General features: G+C 32.6%; 2 protein-coding genes and 2 pseudogenes across 3 annotated transcripts; 2 read left to right on the top strand and 2 right to left on the bottom strand.

Annotated features, from left to right (window-relative positions):
• Positions 1–344: 344 nt before the first annotated feature.
• Positions 345–1,523, top strand: LOC149519164 (heterodimeric geranylgeranyl pyrophosphate synthase small subunit 2, chloroplastic pseudogene; annotated as a pseudogene).
• Positions 1,524–2,744: 1,221 nt separating this feature from the next.
• Positions 2,745–4,687, bottom strand: LOC111302263 (uncharacterized). Of its 2 annotated transcripts, XM_022898191.2 has the most exons (3): positions 4,352–4,686; positions 4,195–4,243; positions 2,745–4,067 (listed from the first exon to the last, which is right to left on the bottom strand). In XM_022898191.2, the coding sequence occupies exon 3, from the start codon at positions 4,055–4,057 to the stop codon at positions 3,491–3,493; it is 567 nt and encodes a 188-aa protein (XP_022753926.2). In that variant the 5' UTR covers positions 4,058–4,067; positions 4,195–4,243; positions 4,352–4,686; the 3' UTR covers positions 2,745–3,490. The 2 variants fall into 2 exon arrangements, with proteins under 2 accessions (XP_022753926.2, XP_089616464.1); XM_089760338.1 differs by lacking the exon at positions 4,195–4,243 and having other exon boundaries at positions 4,352–4,687.
• A 6,647-nt stretch (positions 4,688–11,334) lies between these two features.
• On the top strand, positions 11,335–12,528 carry LOC111288851 (aconitate hydratase, cytoplasmic-like; annotated as a pseudogene).
• A 5,525-nt stretch (positions 12,529–18,053) lies between these two features.
• Positions 18,054–18,475, bottom strand: LOC149519165 (ATP synthase subunit gamma, chloroplastic-like). Its single transcript, XM_089759620.1, has one exon. It carries the CDS (start codon positions 18,324–18,326, stop codon positions 18,189–18,191), a length of 138 nt encoding a protein of 45 aa, XP_089615746.1. The 5' UTR covers positions 18,327–18,475; the 3' UTR covers positions 18,054–18,188.
• Positions 18,476–19,191: the final 716 nt, after the last annotated feature.

Below are 19,191 nucleotides of genomic sequence, written 5' to 3' on the forward strand. Positions count from 1 at the left end.
TCAAAAATATTTATTGAATTAGTAGGTTTTAGATTTTTTTAGTTGAATGATTGTAATAAACTAAAGTAATTTTATTAACAACCTAAATTTTGGCACAATTGTACAATCCATGTTGACCGAACGCATGACCCAAAAAGTTTTTTTTTTTTTCTCTCTGGAGAGAAAATAATTAAATAAATAAATAAAATTTTAAGGTTATAATGTTAAACATGTTTCCCAAGTGTGGCCCTCACAAACCATATAAACCTCATAATCCAATAATAATTCCAAAAATGGTCATTATAAATATCTAACTTGGAAAAAGACCGACATCTCAAAGTTTATAAATGTACTTTAGCTTTTCTCCTCCACAAATGTACCCATTAGAGCAAAAGGCAAAAGCTCATTTCTTCACCTTTCTTTCCCTTTCTTTCCCTTTCTTTCTCTTTTAAAGCTTGAAGCTTCTGCTCAATTTCGCATCCATGGCAAGAGCTCTGTCAATTGTCAATGGCAACCCAATGTTCCATGTTCGTTGCAGACCAAATCCCAGCCGTCCATGTCCTTTGGTATTGCCTTATAGGCCTCTGAAAGTTACCATGTCATGCAACCAGTCTTATTGGACCTCCATTAACGCAGACATTGAAGCTCATCTCAAGCGGGCTATCACGGTAAGAGAACCTCTCTCTGTTTTTGAGCCCATGCACCATTTGACATTCGCCACCCCTCGAAGAACTGCACTGGCGTTATGTGTGGCTGCCTGTGAGCTGGTTGGTGGCTACCGGGATCAAGCTTTGCCGGCGGCATTCGCACTTCAGCTCATGCACGCAGCTTCATTCACTCATCAGCATCTTCCATTGACAGAAAGCTCTAGACCCAAGTCCACGATTCAACATGCCTATGGCCCAAACATGGAGTTACTGATAGGGGATGCAATGATACCATCTGGGCTCGAACTATTGGCTAAATCAAATGATCCAACCCAAAATAACTCAATTCGGGTTCTCCGTGTGATGGTTGAGATCACAAGTGCCATAGGTTCTCAAAGAATGATTTATGGACAGTACTATGAAGTAGAACTTTGTCAATCGGACAATAAAGGCTCATGTCACATTGGTGAGATCGAACGTCTCTCTGAGAAATATGAAGGAGCATTCCATGCATGCGCAGCTGCCTGTGGGGCAATATTAGGAGGTGGAAATGAAGAGGAAATAGAGAAAATGAGAAGGTATGGTCTATACATAGGAAAAATGCAAGGATTGATGAACAGAATTGGAAGCAATGACAAAGATTTGAAAGTTTTGGTGGAGGAGCTCAGGAACTTGGCTACCAAAGAATTGAGAGGCTTTAATGACGCAAAGGTTGAAGCAATATCTAGTTCTTTTGAGTCTAATCTGATATATGCTTAGGTCTAAGGTTTTTCATGTGTGGAGAGACATAGAATAGAGGACTAGACATGATAATTCATATATATTTATATTATGTAAAATATTGATAGTTTATATTTTTGTGTTATATTTTATATAAAAATTATATGTTATAATTTATATCGATATAAAAAACTTATTTTATTTTTATTAAAATTTTAAACCATATCATTTTTTAATATTTTTTTGTATTACGTTATTTGTCATATTTTAAATTATTAAGTCTACAACATAGACCTTGAAACATTGACTGTATTATAAACTTCTTTATATGTTAAAAAGTTTAAGTTATTGGCAGAAATTGAAATATTTTGTGTTCTAGGATTTGAAGTTTTGAAAAATGAAGAGAAGTGTTTGTTGTTCAAATAATCTGGTTACCACGATGTTTTCTGGTTCACAAGAACAATGATTTTGTGTGGTGAATATGTGTTCCTGCCAAATGCCAGGATACTAGTTGTGTGGCCTTGTTTATCTTACTTGTTTTGTTCCTTTTTAAATGGAAGTAAATGCTTGAATTGTTTCTTTCTAACTTGAAACATTGAAAATCTGATACTAAGAAGATACATACTTTATTGAGCACAAAAAAAGCCGGTCCTGAAATTATCTGAAAAAAAGAAAAAAAATACAAAAAAAAAAGAAGACCTTAGCTCATATATAATTTAGAAGAATTCAGCTTCTGGAAAGTCCCTTTCACTTTGGACTTGGGTTCAGGGCCAGTGATGAAATGTAGGCATTGGTCTATTCTAGTTGATGTGATTGCAGGCCTTAACATAGCTGAAGGAGCCCAGTCCACTTCTCTTAGGCTAAATTATTGACGACATCTGATATTGCCTAAATGAAAAAATAATTTATTATGAATTCGTTAAATTCGATATAAATAAATTTATTTTGATTGACTCGAATAAGGGATGTAATAGACAAAGCTAAAGAACCCCGCTAAAGAAAAAGGAAAAAAATTTTGATGACATCTTTCAAGTAGCAATCAGACTTGTTAAAAACGTGCTTTTAAGTCTAAATCAATGTTAGATTTCTTTCAACTTCAACCAAAACTCCTCGAGAATCTGTTTTCTTTTATAATTATTGCTATTAACAGTAAACAAACGAGTTAGTTGAATGTGAAAGACCTCACATGTGATTCATGGCATGACATATATCGAGAAGGTGTTGACTATTCATCAGATCAAGTTATTTGGATAAATGGGAAATTAAAGAAAGATCTGAAGTTGGATACCCAAATACACAAATTTCCCATTTTATTTTGTGATTTTTCATTGAATGAATTGCTTATTTGCCTATAGAGAAGCACGAAAATAATACGAAAAAGATACAACAATATATGGATTTAACAAAAATAAAAAAATATATTTTGTATTTTTTTTATCCATACAAATTATAATTTGTAATTTTTGTATAAAATATAACAGAAATATACGAATTGACGGAAACAAAAAGGAGCATGATGAATAATTCTATGGTCCGAACTTTGGTACTTAGCAAGGCATGCCCAAGCATGTGACTGAAATGGACATATCAGACATTGGCTGAGTTGATTGAGAAGGTGGATCAATCCTGGCTTATGTGAGCTTCATTTCATTCTGTTCGAACTCTTTGATAACATAATGCTGCACGTGCTGATTTTTTGAAGTACCATGAAGCCAAGTATCTTGTCTGATTTGTGTTTTGCTTTTATATGGATGTTCATGTCAATGAATACTGCCATTTAGAGATTGTTTATCCTCTTACTCAAAGCTTTCTGTCCATGGAATTCCCAAATTTTTATCATCATACTGACTTCAAACCACAAATCTTTGCCACCAGTTTGAAACAAGCTTCAGCTTACTAATAATATAAATCACTATATCGACTCAATTCAACTTGAATATGTTTTAAAACACATATGGCAATGATCATCGATTCATTCTTTTTTTTCACACAAGAATTGATCTATAATACCCTAATAAATCCATTCAACCCCCCCCCCCCTATACAACATTAGACTAACAAAATACTAGCATGAAAACTGAAAGAGAAATTCTTTCCATAATGACATTACCATTTATGATAACAATGATGTGGCCTTGATAACATCATTCAAGGAAACCTGTTTTTGTTAAAACAGCATTTCTCACTTTCCTCAAATCCCTCCCTTTGAGTTTTCTGCCAACACCTTCAAAAACAGAGAAAGAAGTTATCTGACTCCTTGCAAGTCTCCTGGCAAGAAATTCATGTGGTGGAACCTTAGAATTGTATTCATCATCATCTTCTTCTTCATCATCACCATCACCATCATCATGCCATGAGTCATTCCTAGAAGAAGCCTTCATTGACTTCTTTCTAGAAATCTTTGACCAATCAGGAATGTTGACAGGAGCTGATAGCTGTTTGACTCCATTAGCCTCATGACTGGAACTAGAAATAGAGCTGCCAATATTACTGCTGTTATTGGTTGCAGACAAACTTCTTGGGATCATTCTTGCAGCACTAGGGAGGTGTCTTCTAACAGGAACAGAAGATTCAAGGGATTGGCCAACCATGGAAGTAGAATTTTTTCTTTCCTTGAGAACTGCCCAAACATCTTCTTCCTCAAAATCCACATCTCTCAAGGATCTCCATACACCACTGCCCTGCCTGGAAAAAGTATATCTATCTTCCATTGCTGAATTCCTACAAAAATATCATAGACTTCACTTTCACACAAATTTATACAATCACACAAAGGGTTGCTTTGAAGAAAACCAAAGACTGATCATGTGGGATCAAAAACAAAAGATTTATTCCCTGGATTACAAACCTCCAAAAGCCACAACTTTCCCAAGATTCTAAACAGGTTATACTTATATCTGCATCAATTAAAAAATTCAGTCAAAGAAAAACCATGCACAAGGAGAAGCTGCCAGGTTCATCAGAATCACAGTAGCTTCCAAATTCAGATATTTTAAGAATCTTACCTACAGAAGATTTGATACAAAACTTCAAAGATGGCAGGTTTTTGCAAGGGACTCAAATAGGCAAAAGTAAGGCAAAGGGCAGTAAACAAGGAACCAAGGACTAAGAGAGACCTTACTTTTTGCCTTTATAAATCTGTTTCTTTCTTTCCTATTTAATAGCTGCCTACTTTCTTGAGTATTTTCATTTAGTCCTTGAAATAGCTGACTTTGACAGAGAAGGACAATGGAAAAAAAATGAAATTGCAGGGAAATAGAGCTAAGATCTGTTTTGGTGCTTTGTACTGACTTTCTTTATAATCAATCATACATGACAATGACTCTCCCTGGGTGACTCAGATATATACATGAATGAATATCTAAATGAATCTTAACTGTAAGCCATGGAGGATTCAAGATTATTTTTCAAGGTGTCCACTTATATTGTATATACAAAATTATGTACGTATTGATTAAATCTAACAATTCGTATATTCATATTATATAAAATATTGATAATTTATATATTTATATTGTTTTTATACAAAAATTATTTATTACAGTTGGTATTGATATAAAAATATGAAAAATATTTTTTTATTAAATTTATTTATGATTTTTGTTAAAATTTTAAATTATATTATTTTTATATTTTTTATTTATATCATTTTTATTTTGTGTTACATGTTTTTGAAATTACATGATTGAATACCAATTCTGTCTACATTAAGAGTGTTCAAGAGAAAATTTTTTGTATTCAAAAAAATTTCTTTAAAATTTCTTATTTTTAAAATTTTGAAGATGTCCTTGAACACTCAACTTAAAAAGATAAATCCGTCTATCACTGTAAGTACCATTTTTAAACAAAGTACCCCAAAAACTTTTCATTAAAGATAAAAAAAAGTTGGGTCCTGACAGAACTAAAGAAATTAGTAAGCTGTTCGTGCAATTATTTTTTGTATTCAATAAGTTTGTGATTTAAATTTTAGTATTTATAATTTTTTTTATTATCATACTATGATCTCATTTGTATAAAAAATATATATATTTAATTATTAAAATATATTTAATAATTATCAGCTATTTTTTCTCTAATTTTTCTTATTTTGGGGAAGAAATTAACAGATTCTACTAATAATTATCTTGAAGATATTTTTTAATAAATCTGATAATTCATATATTTATATCATTTTTATTTCATATCAAATACATATAAAATATAAAAATTATCATATTATAATTTTTGTTGATACATCAAATACGATATATAATTTTTTATTTTTATCAAATTCATATATAATTTTATGTCGCTTCATATAATTTTTTCATATCATTTTCATATTGTATCTAAAATTATTAAATTTACTTTTTAAAAAATTGTATTAAGTAATTTATTTTTTAATAAATTAAAATCATAACATTAACGTTTATTAATTATGACATTTACTCTTTAAAAGGTGTTTTTTGGACTCTAAGAACAAAATTTGAGATAAAATATAGAAGGAACTGAGACTTAAATTTTATACTTGGAAGGAGACCCTTCTATGTGCTATAGTGAACCACTAAAAAATTAAAAGGTTTGGTTATCCGTACATGTTATTTCAAGAAGATTCTTATATATATTTGATTCCATCAAACATTAGTGGTTGGAACAACTAATGAGCAAATTAAAAAAAAACATGATTAGGGTTTATTAATGTTCATGTTTTTCTTCATGTAGAAGTAAATTGAAAAGGGCATAGATAAACAAATTCATAAATAAAAATTTCAATAGATTTATAAATAAATAAGGAGAGTATGGAGATGAACAATTTTTTTGTTTTTTTTTGCAAAATATGCAAATATTAGTGTTATTTTTGTGATGGTTTTCCTTTTCATGACTCTATGTTGATTTTATATGATAGCTTGGTGCTATTCTTAGTTGGATATTAATTATTTATAAATATCCCAAAATGCCTTTTTTATTTTCTTTAATTAAAAAAATCATAATTTAAAAATAAAAAAATATGAATGTTAGAAATTTAAAATTTGAATTTATTAAATATTATTTTTTGAAAATAATCATATAAATAAATCGAATTAAATTTCGAATTCAATGCATATTTATTTATTTTTTTATGCATCTTCCACGTCACTCTTTTTTTTTTATTGACTAAACTGGTAATTAAGAGAATTTGTGTTTTTATTGGTTGACTTGAGCTCGATTAATCTACGAAAAAATTTTAAAAAATAATATTTTATTAATCTATTAAATTTGACGTACATTGACCTATTTGAACTAACCTGAAAGAGAAATATATTGATCGACACCTAAGAGTTTGGTAAAACAGTAAGGAAATTTCAGGGAAAGAGCTGGAATGCTTTTACTAACCTTAAAACTTTAGAAGATTATGCAAGTTGAAGATAATTTTCCAAGGTTACATTCAAATAATGTAAAAAAAAAATTACTTAAATTACTTGCTAAAATATTAGCCAAGAGCTTGATTAAGTCAATAATGATGTCAAATCAACTTTTCATTTAGAGCACATTGCTAGTTTAAGCCAAAGAAAGGCAAGGCAAAAGTGTTTTGAAATGCAACAAATAATAATTAATAAAAAAGAGGAAAGGAAAAAAGGTAACTCAGTCATAGTCAAAATGAATACAAAATTGCTTGGAAAAAAAAATTACAGTCAATATAAACAACAGTATATAAGATTATGTAAAGAAAGAATTGGATTAAAATGAAATTTGTTATTATAATGTGGCTTAATATTAAATTTTACTTTTATTAATAATTTATTATTTTATTTTAATTTTATAGATTTTGAAAAAAATAAAATTAAAATATTTTTTGAGACATTTTATTAATTTAAATTACAAATTTTATCACTATATTTTTTTAGAAAGAAATAATATTTTTAATATGTGAATACGAAATTTAATTTAATCAATAAATAAGGTCTCTTTTATATTAAAAAAATGCATCCCATTTACCAAAAAAAAAAAAAAGAGAAAGGACGAATACCCTTTCGACACTCTTCATGATCAAATCCAACAATTAATTTTGAAAAAAAAAATAATGGAATAAAAATATTTTACAGAATATTTCGTTAATATAAATTGTAAATTTTTATCAATTTTATTATTTTATGTTTAAAAATCAGTAAAATTAAAAATTACAGTGACAAATTTAACCTTAATCTCAAAATTATTCTTAGATTATTTCATGGAAAATCTAACATGAATTCAATTGGATAGTAAAAGTAAGTAACATTGGATTTTAGAATATATTCTCATGATTAGATTCGAGACGATTAATTTTATGAATTGAAAAGGGAATTTTTATTGGCAAATTCAGAAAAATGTGACCCACATGCTGAGAAAAGAGAAAAAGTAAACTTATATATAGAAATCTAAATCAACCAATGAAGATTCTTCACTGCTCTTTCACTGATTTTCAACTTTTTTTTTTTTTCGTTTTCTTCAAAAATAAGAAAGAGGAGATTCTTGGCTTTGCTCATTTGTGTCAAAATTTTCTCCGATAAGATGCTCTACGGCGGCGTAGTGGGGAAAAATGCACGAGTTCGAACTTCGACGGCCATGAAAGGCTAGATGTGCTCTTCCTATGTGGCGGTGGGTCCTCTTTTCGGTGTCCTACCATGGAACCTAACAATTCGTACATTTATGTTCAAATATTAAAATTTATTTTTATTATATTTTATACGAAAAATTATATTTTATGATTTGTATTATATAAAAATATAATTTTTTTATTTTATTAAATTTATATATATATTTTTAAAAATTTTAAATCATATTATTTTTTTAATCATATTAATATCATATCACTTTATCTTGTTTTAAATTATTAAATTTTCAGCCAACACGAGTAAAAAAAAAAAAATTTAGATTTCATTTGAATGCATGATTAAAGAAATTTTTATTTGATATCATTTTATGACTGAATTTTTAAAGGTTCAATATGAAGTGAATTCAAATAAGATAGTAGAATATTTATTAACATCCTTAAATATAAAAAAAATTAAATAAAAAAAAACTTTTAGACATTTCAAAATTTTTCATTGAACATTTTTTTTATTAAATTGAAAAATTGTACCATAAAAATCTTATGTGCTTAATTTCAATCATTATAAATGTGAAAATAATTCAAATAAAATAATCGTGATTGCTTTTAATTTTAGAATGATTGTCATACGTAGCAAAGTGCATGATTTGATCATTTTAATTGTAAAAATAATCCCATCTTAATGAGAATACATGTCCTGCTAAAGTAAATCAAGATTAGATTGTTTTACCTGTTTAATTTTAGCTCTTGATTATGAAAAATTATGAGTGCTTTTTTAAAATAAGAATATTTCAACTATTTTAAAAGACTTTGTAATACGAGAATAATAAAATGAATTGTAAATATTAAAATTTAAAATTTAAATTTATTGAATGTAAAAAATTATTTTTAAAAAATAATTATATAAATTAATTGATTTAAATTATAGAATAATTATTTTATTAGGATCATGACAAAAGGGGTGATACATTGAATGAGAATGGTTAGAGCGTAGATTTGTTTCTAGAAAGAATTATTGCTTGTGAATTAAAACGACTATAAATCCATGCTGCAGGATAAAAAATATCACAAGTCCATTGAATTGATACTTATGCCTTCCACTGTAACCAACTAGAATATCAACAATATTCAATAATAAATACATAAAAATTTAATTCATATATATTTTTCTTATGTTCTTTAAAGAAAAAGCCGACCATTGTTGAAAATTTTGAAAGATGAGCACCATTGACATTCTATCATATCATGTTTCCAAAGTGATTTAATTTCCCATCAATGAAATAGTAAATAATTTAATTAATTCATCTATTTATATAATATAAAATATTAAAATTTATATATTTTATTATATTTTATATAAAAATTATTTATTATAATTTAAATTAATTTAATTTTATAAAATTTATTTATAATATTATTAAAATTTTAAATCGAATTATATTTATATATTTTTTATTATAATTATATTATATCAACATTTTATATTTTAAATCATTAAATTAAAAGAAAGTCGGCAGAATAAAAAGCCAAACGTACGTCCTTTCAGATTTTCCTTGATATGAACATTCATCAAATTGATCACCTCCCATTAATTAGATATAGAGGAAGAAAACTCCAGGTGAGCAAAAGCTTGGCTAAGAAAGTCTTTATAGCACATGCTGACAGTTCCCCCACCAAACTGCCATTAATGGCTTAGACAAGAGCTTGATTGACTAAAGTTTCATAGATAGTGAGATTAATTTGATAAAAATAAAAATAAAAATAATTATAATTATGTATGAAAAAAATAATAAAAAATTTATATTAAATATATTTTATTAAAATTAATATTTTAATTAAATTGATGATGCAATAAATTTAATTGTATTACATCGAAAGTATAATGAGAAGAAAATAAAACAATCATGAGTAAAATGTGAAGGATTTTAGGATAAGAACAAGCTTCCATCTATCATTCTTACATGCAGCAAAATGGTCATTGCATCCAATCTGATCAACTCAACCTATGATTTTTTTTTTCTTGTTGTCTTGAATAATTACAGAAACGTGACTAATATTTATGTCTAGTTCTTTGTTTTTTTTATGAAAATGTTATCTTTCCAGGCAAAGTTACTTTAATTCTTCGGAGTTACGACACTCTCATGAAGGTAAAAATGTTAATGGCAGCCACTGGCCTGTCTGGTCAGGATCCATCTTTCAGAAGATTTAATGAAAGAACAATTAAAAACGAATTAATATTTTATAAACTGTTAATGTAATTTTTAATTTTACAATCAGAATTTAAAAATTGACATTCATATTAGTTTTTGAAATTGTATAATTGTATGCTAAACAAAGTTAATTAAAATGTCTTATTAACATAGACCTAATAATTTTAAATAAAATATGATAATCAACATGAAAATAATATAAAATAATACGATTTAAAATTTTAACAAAAATTATTTATGAATTCGATAAAAATAAAAAAATATTTTTCATATTTGATATATTAACATGAATTTAACATAACAATTTTTGTATTCTACATATGTTTAACATGAAATGGATACAATTAGAATTCTTTAACATGACATTGGTAACATCTTCTGTTTGTGTACGAATTCTTTATGCTGTTATCAACTTTCAAATTCACTTTATGGGTGGTGGGAAAAGATAGAGCTTTATATCAGATTGCAATTTAATTGAATCCGAAAGCATTGATGAGTCTGAAAGTCATGCTTGAAGCTTTTATATTGTAAAGTCCAATCATTTTTAATAGATAATCGTTCAAAAGGTATCAATCTAAGGATTTGATTAGTGATAACTAACAAAAGCACCATACTTTCCAAGCATGTGGTCTCTTTACTGATATGCTTAATTTTCCAAAATCTGGAATACTATTATCTTTAATTAGGGTTTTTTTTTTTAAAAAAGACTATTTATGTATCTAGATTTGCAAGACACCAGTGCAGCAAGAATCCTGATTTCGAGTTTGAAGATGGGAAGAGTTATTGGCTCGGATGATTTACTCTGTTTTGCAAATATGCTTGGATACTTCGCAATCTGGTGAATCGTTTAGTCCTTTGAGAAAAAGCCCATAGGAACAGGGTAAAAGCGTTTATTTCAGGGATATATGGCCTAGAGGGAAAATTTATTAATTTAAAATACGACATGATAAAACAACACGAAAATAACACAAAAAGAAAAGCATTAAGGTGATATGGATTAAAATTTTAATAAAAATCATATATGAGTTTAAAAAATATATATTTTGAATTTTTCATGTCGATTCAAATTGTGATATAATTTTTATATAAAATACGAGATGAAACATGTATTGTCAATGTTTAATAAAATATGAATACACAATTAATAGATTCAAAAACTAATTGACAGAAGGGACACAATGATATTGTCTAACACATGTGGAGTTCCATGTTGTAGCAGGAGGCTTAATCCAATGTGTTGCCTGATATGTGCTTATGTAGCTATCAGAGAAGGGAATCCTATGCGGAATCAGCCTGATGTCCCTGCTTCCACTCCCTACTCTTGGGATCCGAACTCGACATATATTCATGATCCTCTTTGCTTAAAAAACATGACTGTTGAACCACCAGGTCCACATGAAGTGAAAGATGCTTACTCAATCTTGGTTATAGTATTACGACTGATCATAGTTCCCCAAGGTAGCCCTGCTGCAAAATATCTTCTGCAGGTGGGCAAGACCGGAGGGACTTCAATACCTATGGCAGCTGTCCAGTCGATGATGAAGTGATGGCAAGGGGTGCTGCATTTGCCAGCATTTGCCAATATCCGCATTGTTAACGAGTTCTTGAAGGGAGAAATGAACCCAAAGACAATTCCCATTCCCACAGGAGATAAGCTTGATGTATATGATGCAGCAATGGCGAGTGTCATATTTACTAAATATTGATCATATACTCACAGAGGTACAAGGCTGCTGGCCAGGGCACTGTTATCTTTACCGGAGCAGATTATGGAAATGGCAGCTCACGAGATTCGGCTGCCAACGGTACAATGTTACCGGTGCAGACACATGCTGATTGTTCCTTGACATTCGAGTATCATTTTTCGGTTTCTAGCTTGTCTTCTCTGTTATCTCTTATTCACCCTTACCCAAAATGGTTTTTCTGCTTTGTGCAAGGAGTCAAAGCAGTGACTGTTAAGAGCTTCGAGAGAATCCATTGCAGTAATCTGGTTTGTATGGGGACCATTTCACTTCGTTTCAAGCCTGGGGAGGATGCAGATACGCCAGGATTAACAGGTCATGAGCACCATACAATTGACCTTACAAGTAAATCCGTGAGATAAGACCAGGCCAAGATGTTGTGTCATGAGCCAACCTTGTATAGACCATGATTGGGCTTAGGTTGTCATGAGCTACCCATGTATAGGGTCATGATCGGGTAGAGGTGTCAAGGAGGAGGGTAGATCTTTTGTGCTGAGAAAAATATCTCCAGTTCAAACATTGTAATGGTTAGTGGTAGCATAACTAAAAAATCTCATTTGCTCTTTAGAGGGATGAACAGTAGGTGTATTGTTGGGCTGCCTCACTGGTTAAGGTATGTGCTAGGCCATCTGTCAAGGGCTGCCCCTTTGGCCCCGACAATGGTAGGAAGTCTCGATTTACTATTCTCGATATTAATAAAATATTTCTTTTATTCGGAAGTCCCGAGTGTTGCCTTGATGCGTTTTCCTTTTCCCCGATATAAATGTGTCTACTTGTGTATGCTTGAGATTAACTCGTGGCTTATTGTTGCATGTTCAAATATCGAGCCATCTTTGGTTGACTTAGGTGGAAGCGTCCATTCAAGTTCCACACGGTCTATTGCTTCATTGAAAGAAAGCTTAGGCCGTGACATGTGGTATTAGAGCACGATTGAGAAGTACTAAATAATTGATGAAATGGCCATAAGTGGTGGATTCAATTATCAACAGAGACTTGAGGAGCTTGAGGTTGCAATGGCCGTGCTAAAAGCTCATGTGGTGAGCAATGATCAACTGAGGGAGATCGAGACAACCCAGCGAGAGTTGTCTAATACTCTACATAGCTTGAGTAAAGAGGCTAGAGATACCTTGAATGTCCTTTAAAAGGAGTTTGAGGGGCTCAGAGCGCAAGTGAGCATCTTACAAATGGCTATGGCCAGATCGAGTTCTAGCTCAACGAAAAAGGGGAAAAAGACCAAGGTGCTGGAGCCTCGATGCTAGAAGGGGCGAGAGATGCCAAAGAGCTTGAAAACTTCTTGTTTGACATGGAACAATACTTTTGAGCTGTACACATGGATTCAGAGGAAGATAAGGTAGCAATGGTGTCGATGTACATTACGAGGGATGCCAAGCTATGGTGGCGTTCAAAGTTTGTAAACGATGAGTGCCCAATTAAAACTTGGGCAAATCTGAAACAAAAATTGAAAAACCAATTCTGACTCAAAGGAAACTTCAAGAATTGGTTCAAACGGGAACAATGTGAGAGTTTGTGAGAAGTTTTTCTACCTTGAGGTTGGATATTAGAGACATGTCCGAAAAAGACAAGATATTCTATTTCCTTGAGGGCCTCAAGCCTTGGGCCATAATAGAAGTAAAAAGATAAAAAGTGCAAGATGTAACCACGGCCATGGTTGCGACTGAACGTCTCCATGATTATAGTGATGGCTCCTTAAAATGAAAAAAATCTTTCATTAGGTGGCAGTAACTCCAATTTTAGGAGTGGGGAAAAGATGATGACCAGAGTAGATCGACCTTTCAGTGGAGGATCTGATAGGAGGCCCTTTGGTCGAGACAGCACCCAACCCAAAGTAAACAATGCAATGATTTTCAAGCCCATGCAATCGCTAGCTTACTTCTTATGCAAGAGGCCATATCAGGTGGCTAAATGCCCATACAAAGGAGCCATTGATGCCTAAAAACCTCATCTTAAGAGTCTACAAAGCACCGAAGACAGTTGAAGAAGTTAAAGATAAGCCAGCTAGGATGGGTTCAATAAAGTTCCTCAATGCCCTCCATACCCAACTAAACACGATAAAGAAAAAGCAAGGTAGAGGCCTGATATATGTGGACCTAATACTCAATGAGAAGGCCATAATGGCCATGGTAGACACGAGTGCAACTGACACCTTCATCACACCAGAAGAAGCAAAAATGTGTAGTCTCAAGTTCAGTAAAAACTATGGGCAAATGAAAGCAGTTAATTCGTCAGCCTTTGCGATCAGTGGAAGCTTCAAAAGTGTGATAACCAAGTTAGGGCCATGGGAATGAAAGGTAAACTTTACAATTTTCCCCATGGATGACTTTGATGTTGTCATCGGATTGGACTTCATGATGTTGGCTCAGGTGATCCCAATCCCCGTCGCTAGTTGTCTATTATTCTTAGGGGAACACCTCATTGTGTGGTGCCGGCCACAATCTTGTTGAAGAATAAGAATAAAGTGATTTCAGCTTTATAGTTCAAGAAAAAGGGTAAAAAGAGGGGAAACCTCATTTATGGCCATGCTGATTTACAAAGTAGGATGGAGTTGGAATCGATACCCGATGGGGTGAAAAAAGTGTTGGAAGAGTTAGAAGATATGATGCTAAGGAAATTGCCTCAAGTCCTACCCCTTCAAAAATCGATGGACCATGAAATTGAGCCCCTTCCAAGAGTCAAACCCTCTATAGGGCCCCTTATTGTATGGCTCCACCAGAGTTGGCTGAACTAAAGAAACAGTTAGATGAGCTTTTATAGGTCGGATTTATTAGGCCATCCAAGGCAACTTTTGGAGTACCCGTGCTATTTCAAAGGAAGCATTATGGAAGTTTACGGTTATATGAGACTACAGGGCCCTGAACAAAGTCAACGTAAAAAACAAATATCCTATCCCTCTTATTACATATTTGTTTGATCAACTAAGTAAGGTCAAATACTTTTCCAAATTGGATTTGAGATCTAGCTATCATCAGGTCAAAATTACAAAAAGAGATGAGCTAAAAACCACTTATATAACTCAATATGGTGCATTTGAATTTCTTGTTATGCCTTTTGGACTGACTATTGCTCTTGTCACATTTTGTACATTGATGAATAAAGTGTTCTATGACTATTTTGACAAATTCGTAGTTATCTATTTAGATGACATAGTGGTATGTAGCTTTACTTTGGAAGAGCACCAAAAACACTTGTGTCTCATGGTTCGAAGATTACAAGATCGTTAGTTGTATGTGAAAAGAGAGAAATATGCATTTGTCAGACCCAAATCCACTTTTTAGGTCATATTATCGAACATGGCCACATTCAAATGGATATGGAAAAGGTTAGGGCTATCAAGGAGTGGACAACACCGAAAAATGTTAGTGAATTTTGCTCTTTTTTAAGATTAGCCAATTATTACAAAAGATTTGTAGAAGGGTACTCTCGCAAGACAGCCTTCACAGAGTTATTGAAAAAAGAGCATAAATGGTGTTGGATAAATGAATGTCAAGAGGCTTTTGAAGGATTGAAGGAAGCCATTATGGAAGACCCTTCTTAGCTCCCCCTGACATCAAGAAGCATTTCGAAGTTCAAATGGATGCATTTGATTTTGGTATTGGGGGAGTGCTTTTACAAGAATGTAATCCAATAGCATTTGAAAGTAGAAAGCTAAGCAAAGTTAAGAGGAAATATACGGCCCAAAAAAAAGAACTCTTAGTGGTAATTCACTGTCTGAAGACTTGGTGACATTATTTGTTGGGTTCACACTTTGTCGTGAAGACGAACAATATGGCAGCTAGCCATTTCCTTACCCAACCAAGGCTCATAATGAAGCAAGCTAGATGGCAAGAATTTTTAGTTGAGTTTGACTTTTGTTTTGAGCACATTGCTGAAAAGACCAATCAAATAGCCAACGCATTGAACAAGTGAGTAGAGTTAGCGACCGTTAGGAGAATTACCCCAATGACGACTAGTAAAGTTATGATAAACGTTCATAAGTTAAATAAAGATAATTTGGGAAATGACCTACAGCTAGTGCCATCCTGAAATTAGTTGAAGAAAGGAAGTCCAAGCACTTCTGACAGGAGAACGAGGTTTTGTGGACAAAGGGCCCTCGCTTGTTTATTCCGAAAGTAGGAGGTCTAAAATAGATGTTGATGAGGGAATGCATGACACACTGTGGGTAGGATAACTAGGTTGGCAACGCACTTTGGCTCTATTAAAATAGGGATACTATTGACCTCACATGCGACAAGACATGATGGATTATACAAACACTTGTCTCATTTGCCAACAAGACAAAGTTAAAAAGAAAAAACTTGCAGGCATGCTTAAACCACTACCGGTGCCAGCTAGACCATGAAAAAGTATCTCTCTTGACTTCATTTTGGGTATTCCCAAAGTTGACGATCTTTGGGCTATTTTGGTGGTGATCGACCGTTTTTCAAAGTATGCCATATTCATCCCTACCCAAAAGTATTGTACTACAGAAGATACAGCTCGACTACTATTTAAACATGTGATCAAATATTAGGGCTTTCCTCAGAATATTGTAAGGGATAGGGATCCAAGATTCATAGGGTCTTTATAGAAAGAACTTTTCAAGATATTGGGGTCCTAACTCAACATCTCCTCAAGTTACCACACCCAAATCGATGGCTAAACTGAATGGTTTAATGGGTTGCTGAAGGAATACTTAAGGCACTTTGTTCAAGCCAATCAGAAGAACTAACCTTCGTTATTGGATGTTACTCAACTTTGTTTTAATTCCAACAAGAGCTTTTCCACTAATAAGAGTGCGTTTAAGGTGGTCATTGGACAACTACCAAGGCTACCTTATACGTCCCTGGAGTAATATGGAGGAAAAAATTTATGAGCGTTCAACCTCGATAAAGAATGGAGATAAAACATAGAAATTACATAAACCTATCTAGAGAAGATGTCGAAGCAAATGAAGAAATTGGCAGACAAGGGTTACAGGATGCAACAATTCCAAGTTGGTAATTTGGTTCTTGTCTGACTAGTCCCCGAACAAACTAGGTTCTTAAGGAAGCGAGATTATAGATTGGTGCACAAATATGAGGGTCCTGTAAAGATCCTTTTTAAGGTGGGGAATGCTTCTTATGAAATTAACCCACCAAAGTGGATGAAGGTGCATCTAGTGTTTCATGTAAGCAACCTAAAACCTTTCCATGCAAAACCTACAGATGCTAGCCCTCAAAGTGTCAACCAGGGCCACCATCACCATAAAGCCACCTTCAGAATGTCAGGTTGAAGAGATCCTAGCTGACAGGGAATCTAGGATATCTTGAAGACTAGTCCGTGAATACTTAGTGAAATGGGAAGGATTAGGACCAGAAGAAACCAGTTGGAAAAGAGACCACGACCTCCAAGTATTTACAAGGAAGATTGAAGAATTCCTAGTCAGTAAGTCAACGAGGACGTCGATAGAATATGTGGAGGAGGATGTCATGAGGCAATCTTGTATGGGCCATGACCGGGTAGAGGTGCCAAGAGGGGAAGGTAGATCTTTTGTGCTAAGAAAAATGTCCTTATTTCAAACATTGTAACGGTTAATGGTAGCATAGCTCAAAAATCTCATTTGCTCTTTAGAAGGGGTAAGCAATCGGTGTATTGTTAGGCTGCCTCACTAGTTAAGGTATATGCTAGGCCATCCGTCAAAAGCTACCCCTCTGGCTTTGAGATGGTGGGAAGTCTCGATGTACTATTCTCGATATTAACAAAATATTTTTTTATTCAAAAGTCCTGAGTGTTACCTCGATGTATTTTTTTTTTCAATATGAATGTATCTACTTATGTATACTTTAGATTAACTTATGGCTTGTTGTTGCTTGTTTAGTTATCGAGCTATCCTTGGCTGACTTGTATGGAAGCATCTATTCAAATGCCACACAATCTATCACTTCATTGAGAGAAAGCTTAGCCTGAGACATTCAAAGGTATGCCAAGACTCAACAGTTATAGAAAAAGAAAAGTGAGGGTTTTCTGACTTTCATGAGAATGTCTGCAGGTGGAATTGGAATACTTTAATCATGGTGACAATGGCATTCTTCCATATGTTATTCATGACCTGAATAACACTTTGCAATCCGCGTTGATGATCTCTTTACAAGTTATATGAGCAAAAGTTGCAACCATAAATCAATAATAGAATCGTTGAACAAAAATTTCTCTTTATTCAGTCCCCAAATAAGAAGCTCAAGTTACCTGCTATGGTGCAATCATAATTTCGTTGCATATTTCAGCAAATCAGAATGTTTTCATCAAAAGGTTATTGGAGAGGAGTAAGATACAAGAACGAAAGAGTAAAAATGGTCAAACCATGAAATTATGTAAGTGCCTCAGCTCCAGCAAAAATCTCCAAAATCTTATCAGTGATCATTGCCTGTCGTTCCCAATTGTAGACAATTGAAAGATTCTTCTTCAATTCAACTGCATTATTAGTAGCATTACTCATTGCATTCATCCTGGCCACAAGCTCACTCGCCAAAGGTTCCTGCAATGCCCTCAAGATCTGACTATTCAAATAAAGTGGAATCACGGCATCAAGAATCTGAACTGGATCTTGCTCAAACTGCGTAAGAGGCGAAATTCCCCCTCCTTCTACCGTCACACTATCCCCTCCTCACAATCAGCTTCCCTTCCTTGGTTGTCAATCTAAACAACTCTTCCATAGCATTAACACAATTCCCATTTACATAAAAAACCTCTCCTTTCAATGACACACCAAAGATACAAACTTGGTATACACAAGCTCAACGTTATCAACCTCTTCAGCAACAAATATGAAAAAAACATAATCAGCAATCATTTGAGCCTCTGTAGCTGTAGGAAACCCTCCTCCTTTAACAAACCTACCAACCAAAACATGATCTTTAAGCCTAAACTAAGAATTTCCTACACTAATAACAGTATAATCCAATCCAAGACCCTTCAATTCTGCAATCAGGCTCTCGGCCTTTTTAATCACTATGTTGCTGAATCCACCACAAAGACCTTTATTCACCAGTTATAACAACTAGAGCTACTTTCTTTACAGGCTTAATAACAGTTAAAAGGAAAATCCATATCATCACATTGTAAATTTTCTTTAATGGTTGTAAAGGAACTCAACTAAAGCCTCAGTAAAAGGCCTACCATTGAGCTCTTCTGACATTTGCAGCTGCCACCAGCTTCATTGCTACAGTGATTTTTTTATAGTGTTTTTGAATATGAGAGAATTGGAGAAATGGGTCTTGGTTAAATTGATAAAAGAGTAGATTTTTAGAGTATCGATTTGTATAGTATCTATTTTAATAAAATACAAAAGTTATTATATCATGATTTGTATT

This window comes from Durio zibethinus, chromosome 4 (genome assembly GCF_047325235.1).
Source record: "Durio zibethinus cultivar Kanyao isolate XHJ-2024 chromosome 4, ASM4732523v1, whole genome shotgun sequence".
Lineage (NCBI taxonomy): Eukaryota > Viridiplantae > Streptophyta > Magnoliopsida > Malvales > Malvaceae > Durio > Durio zibethinus.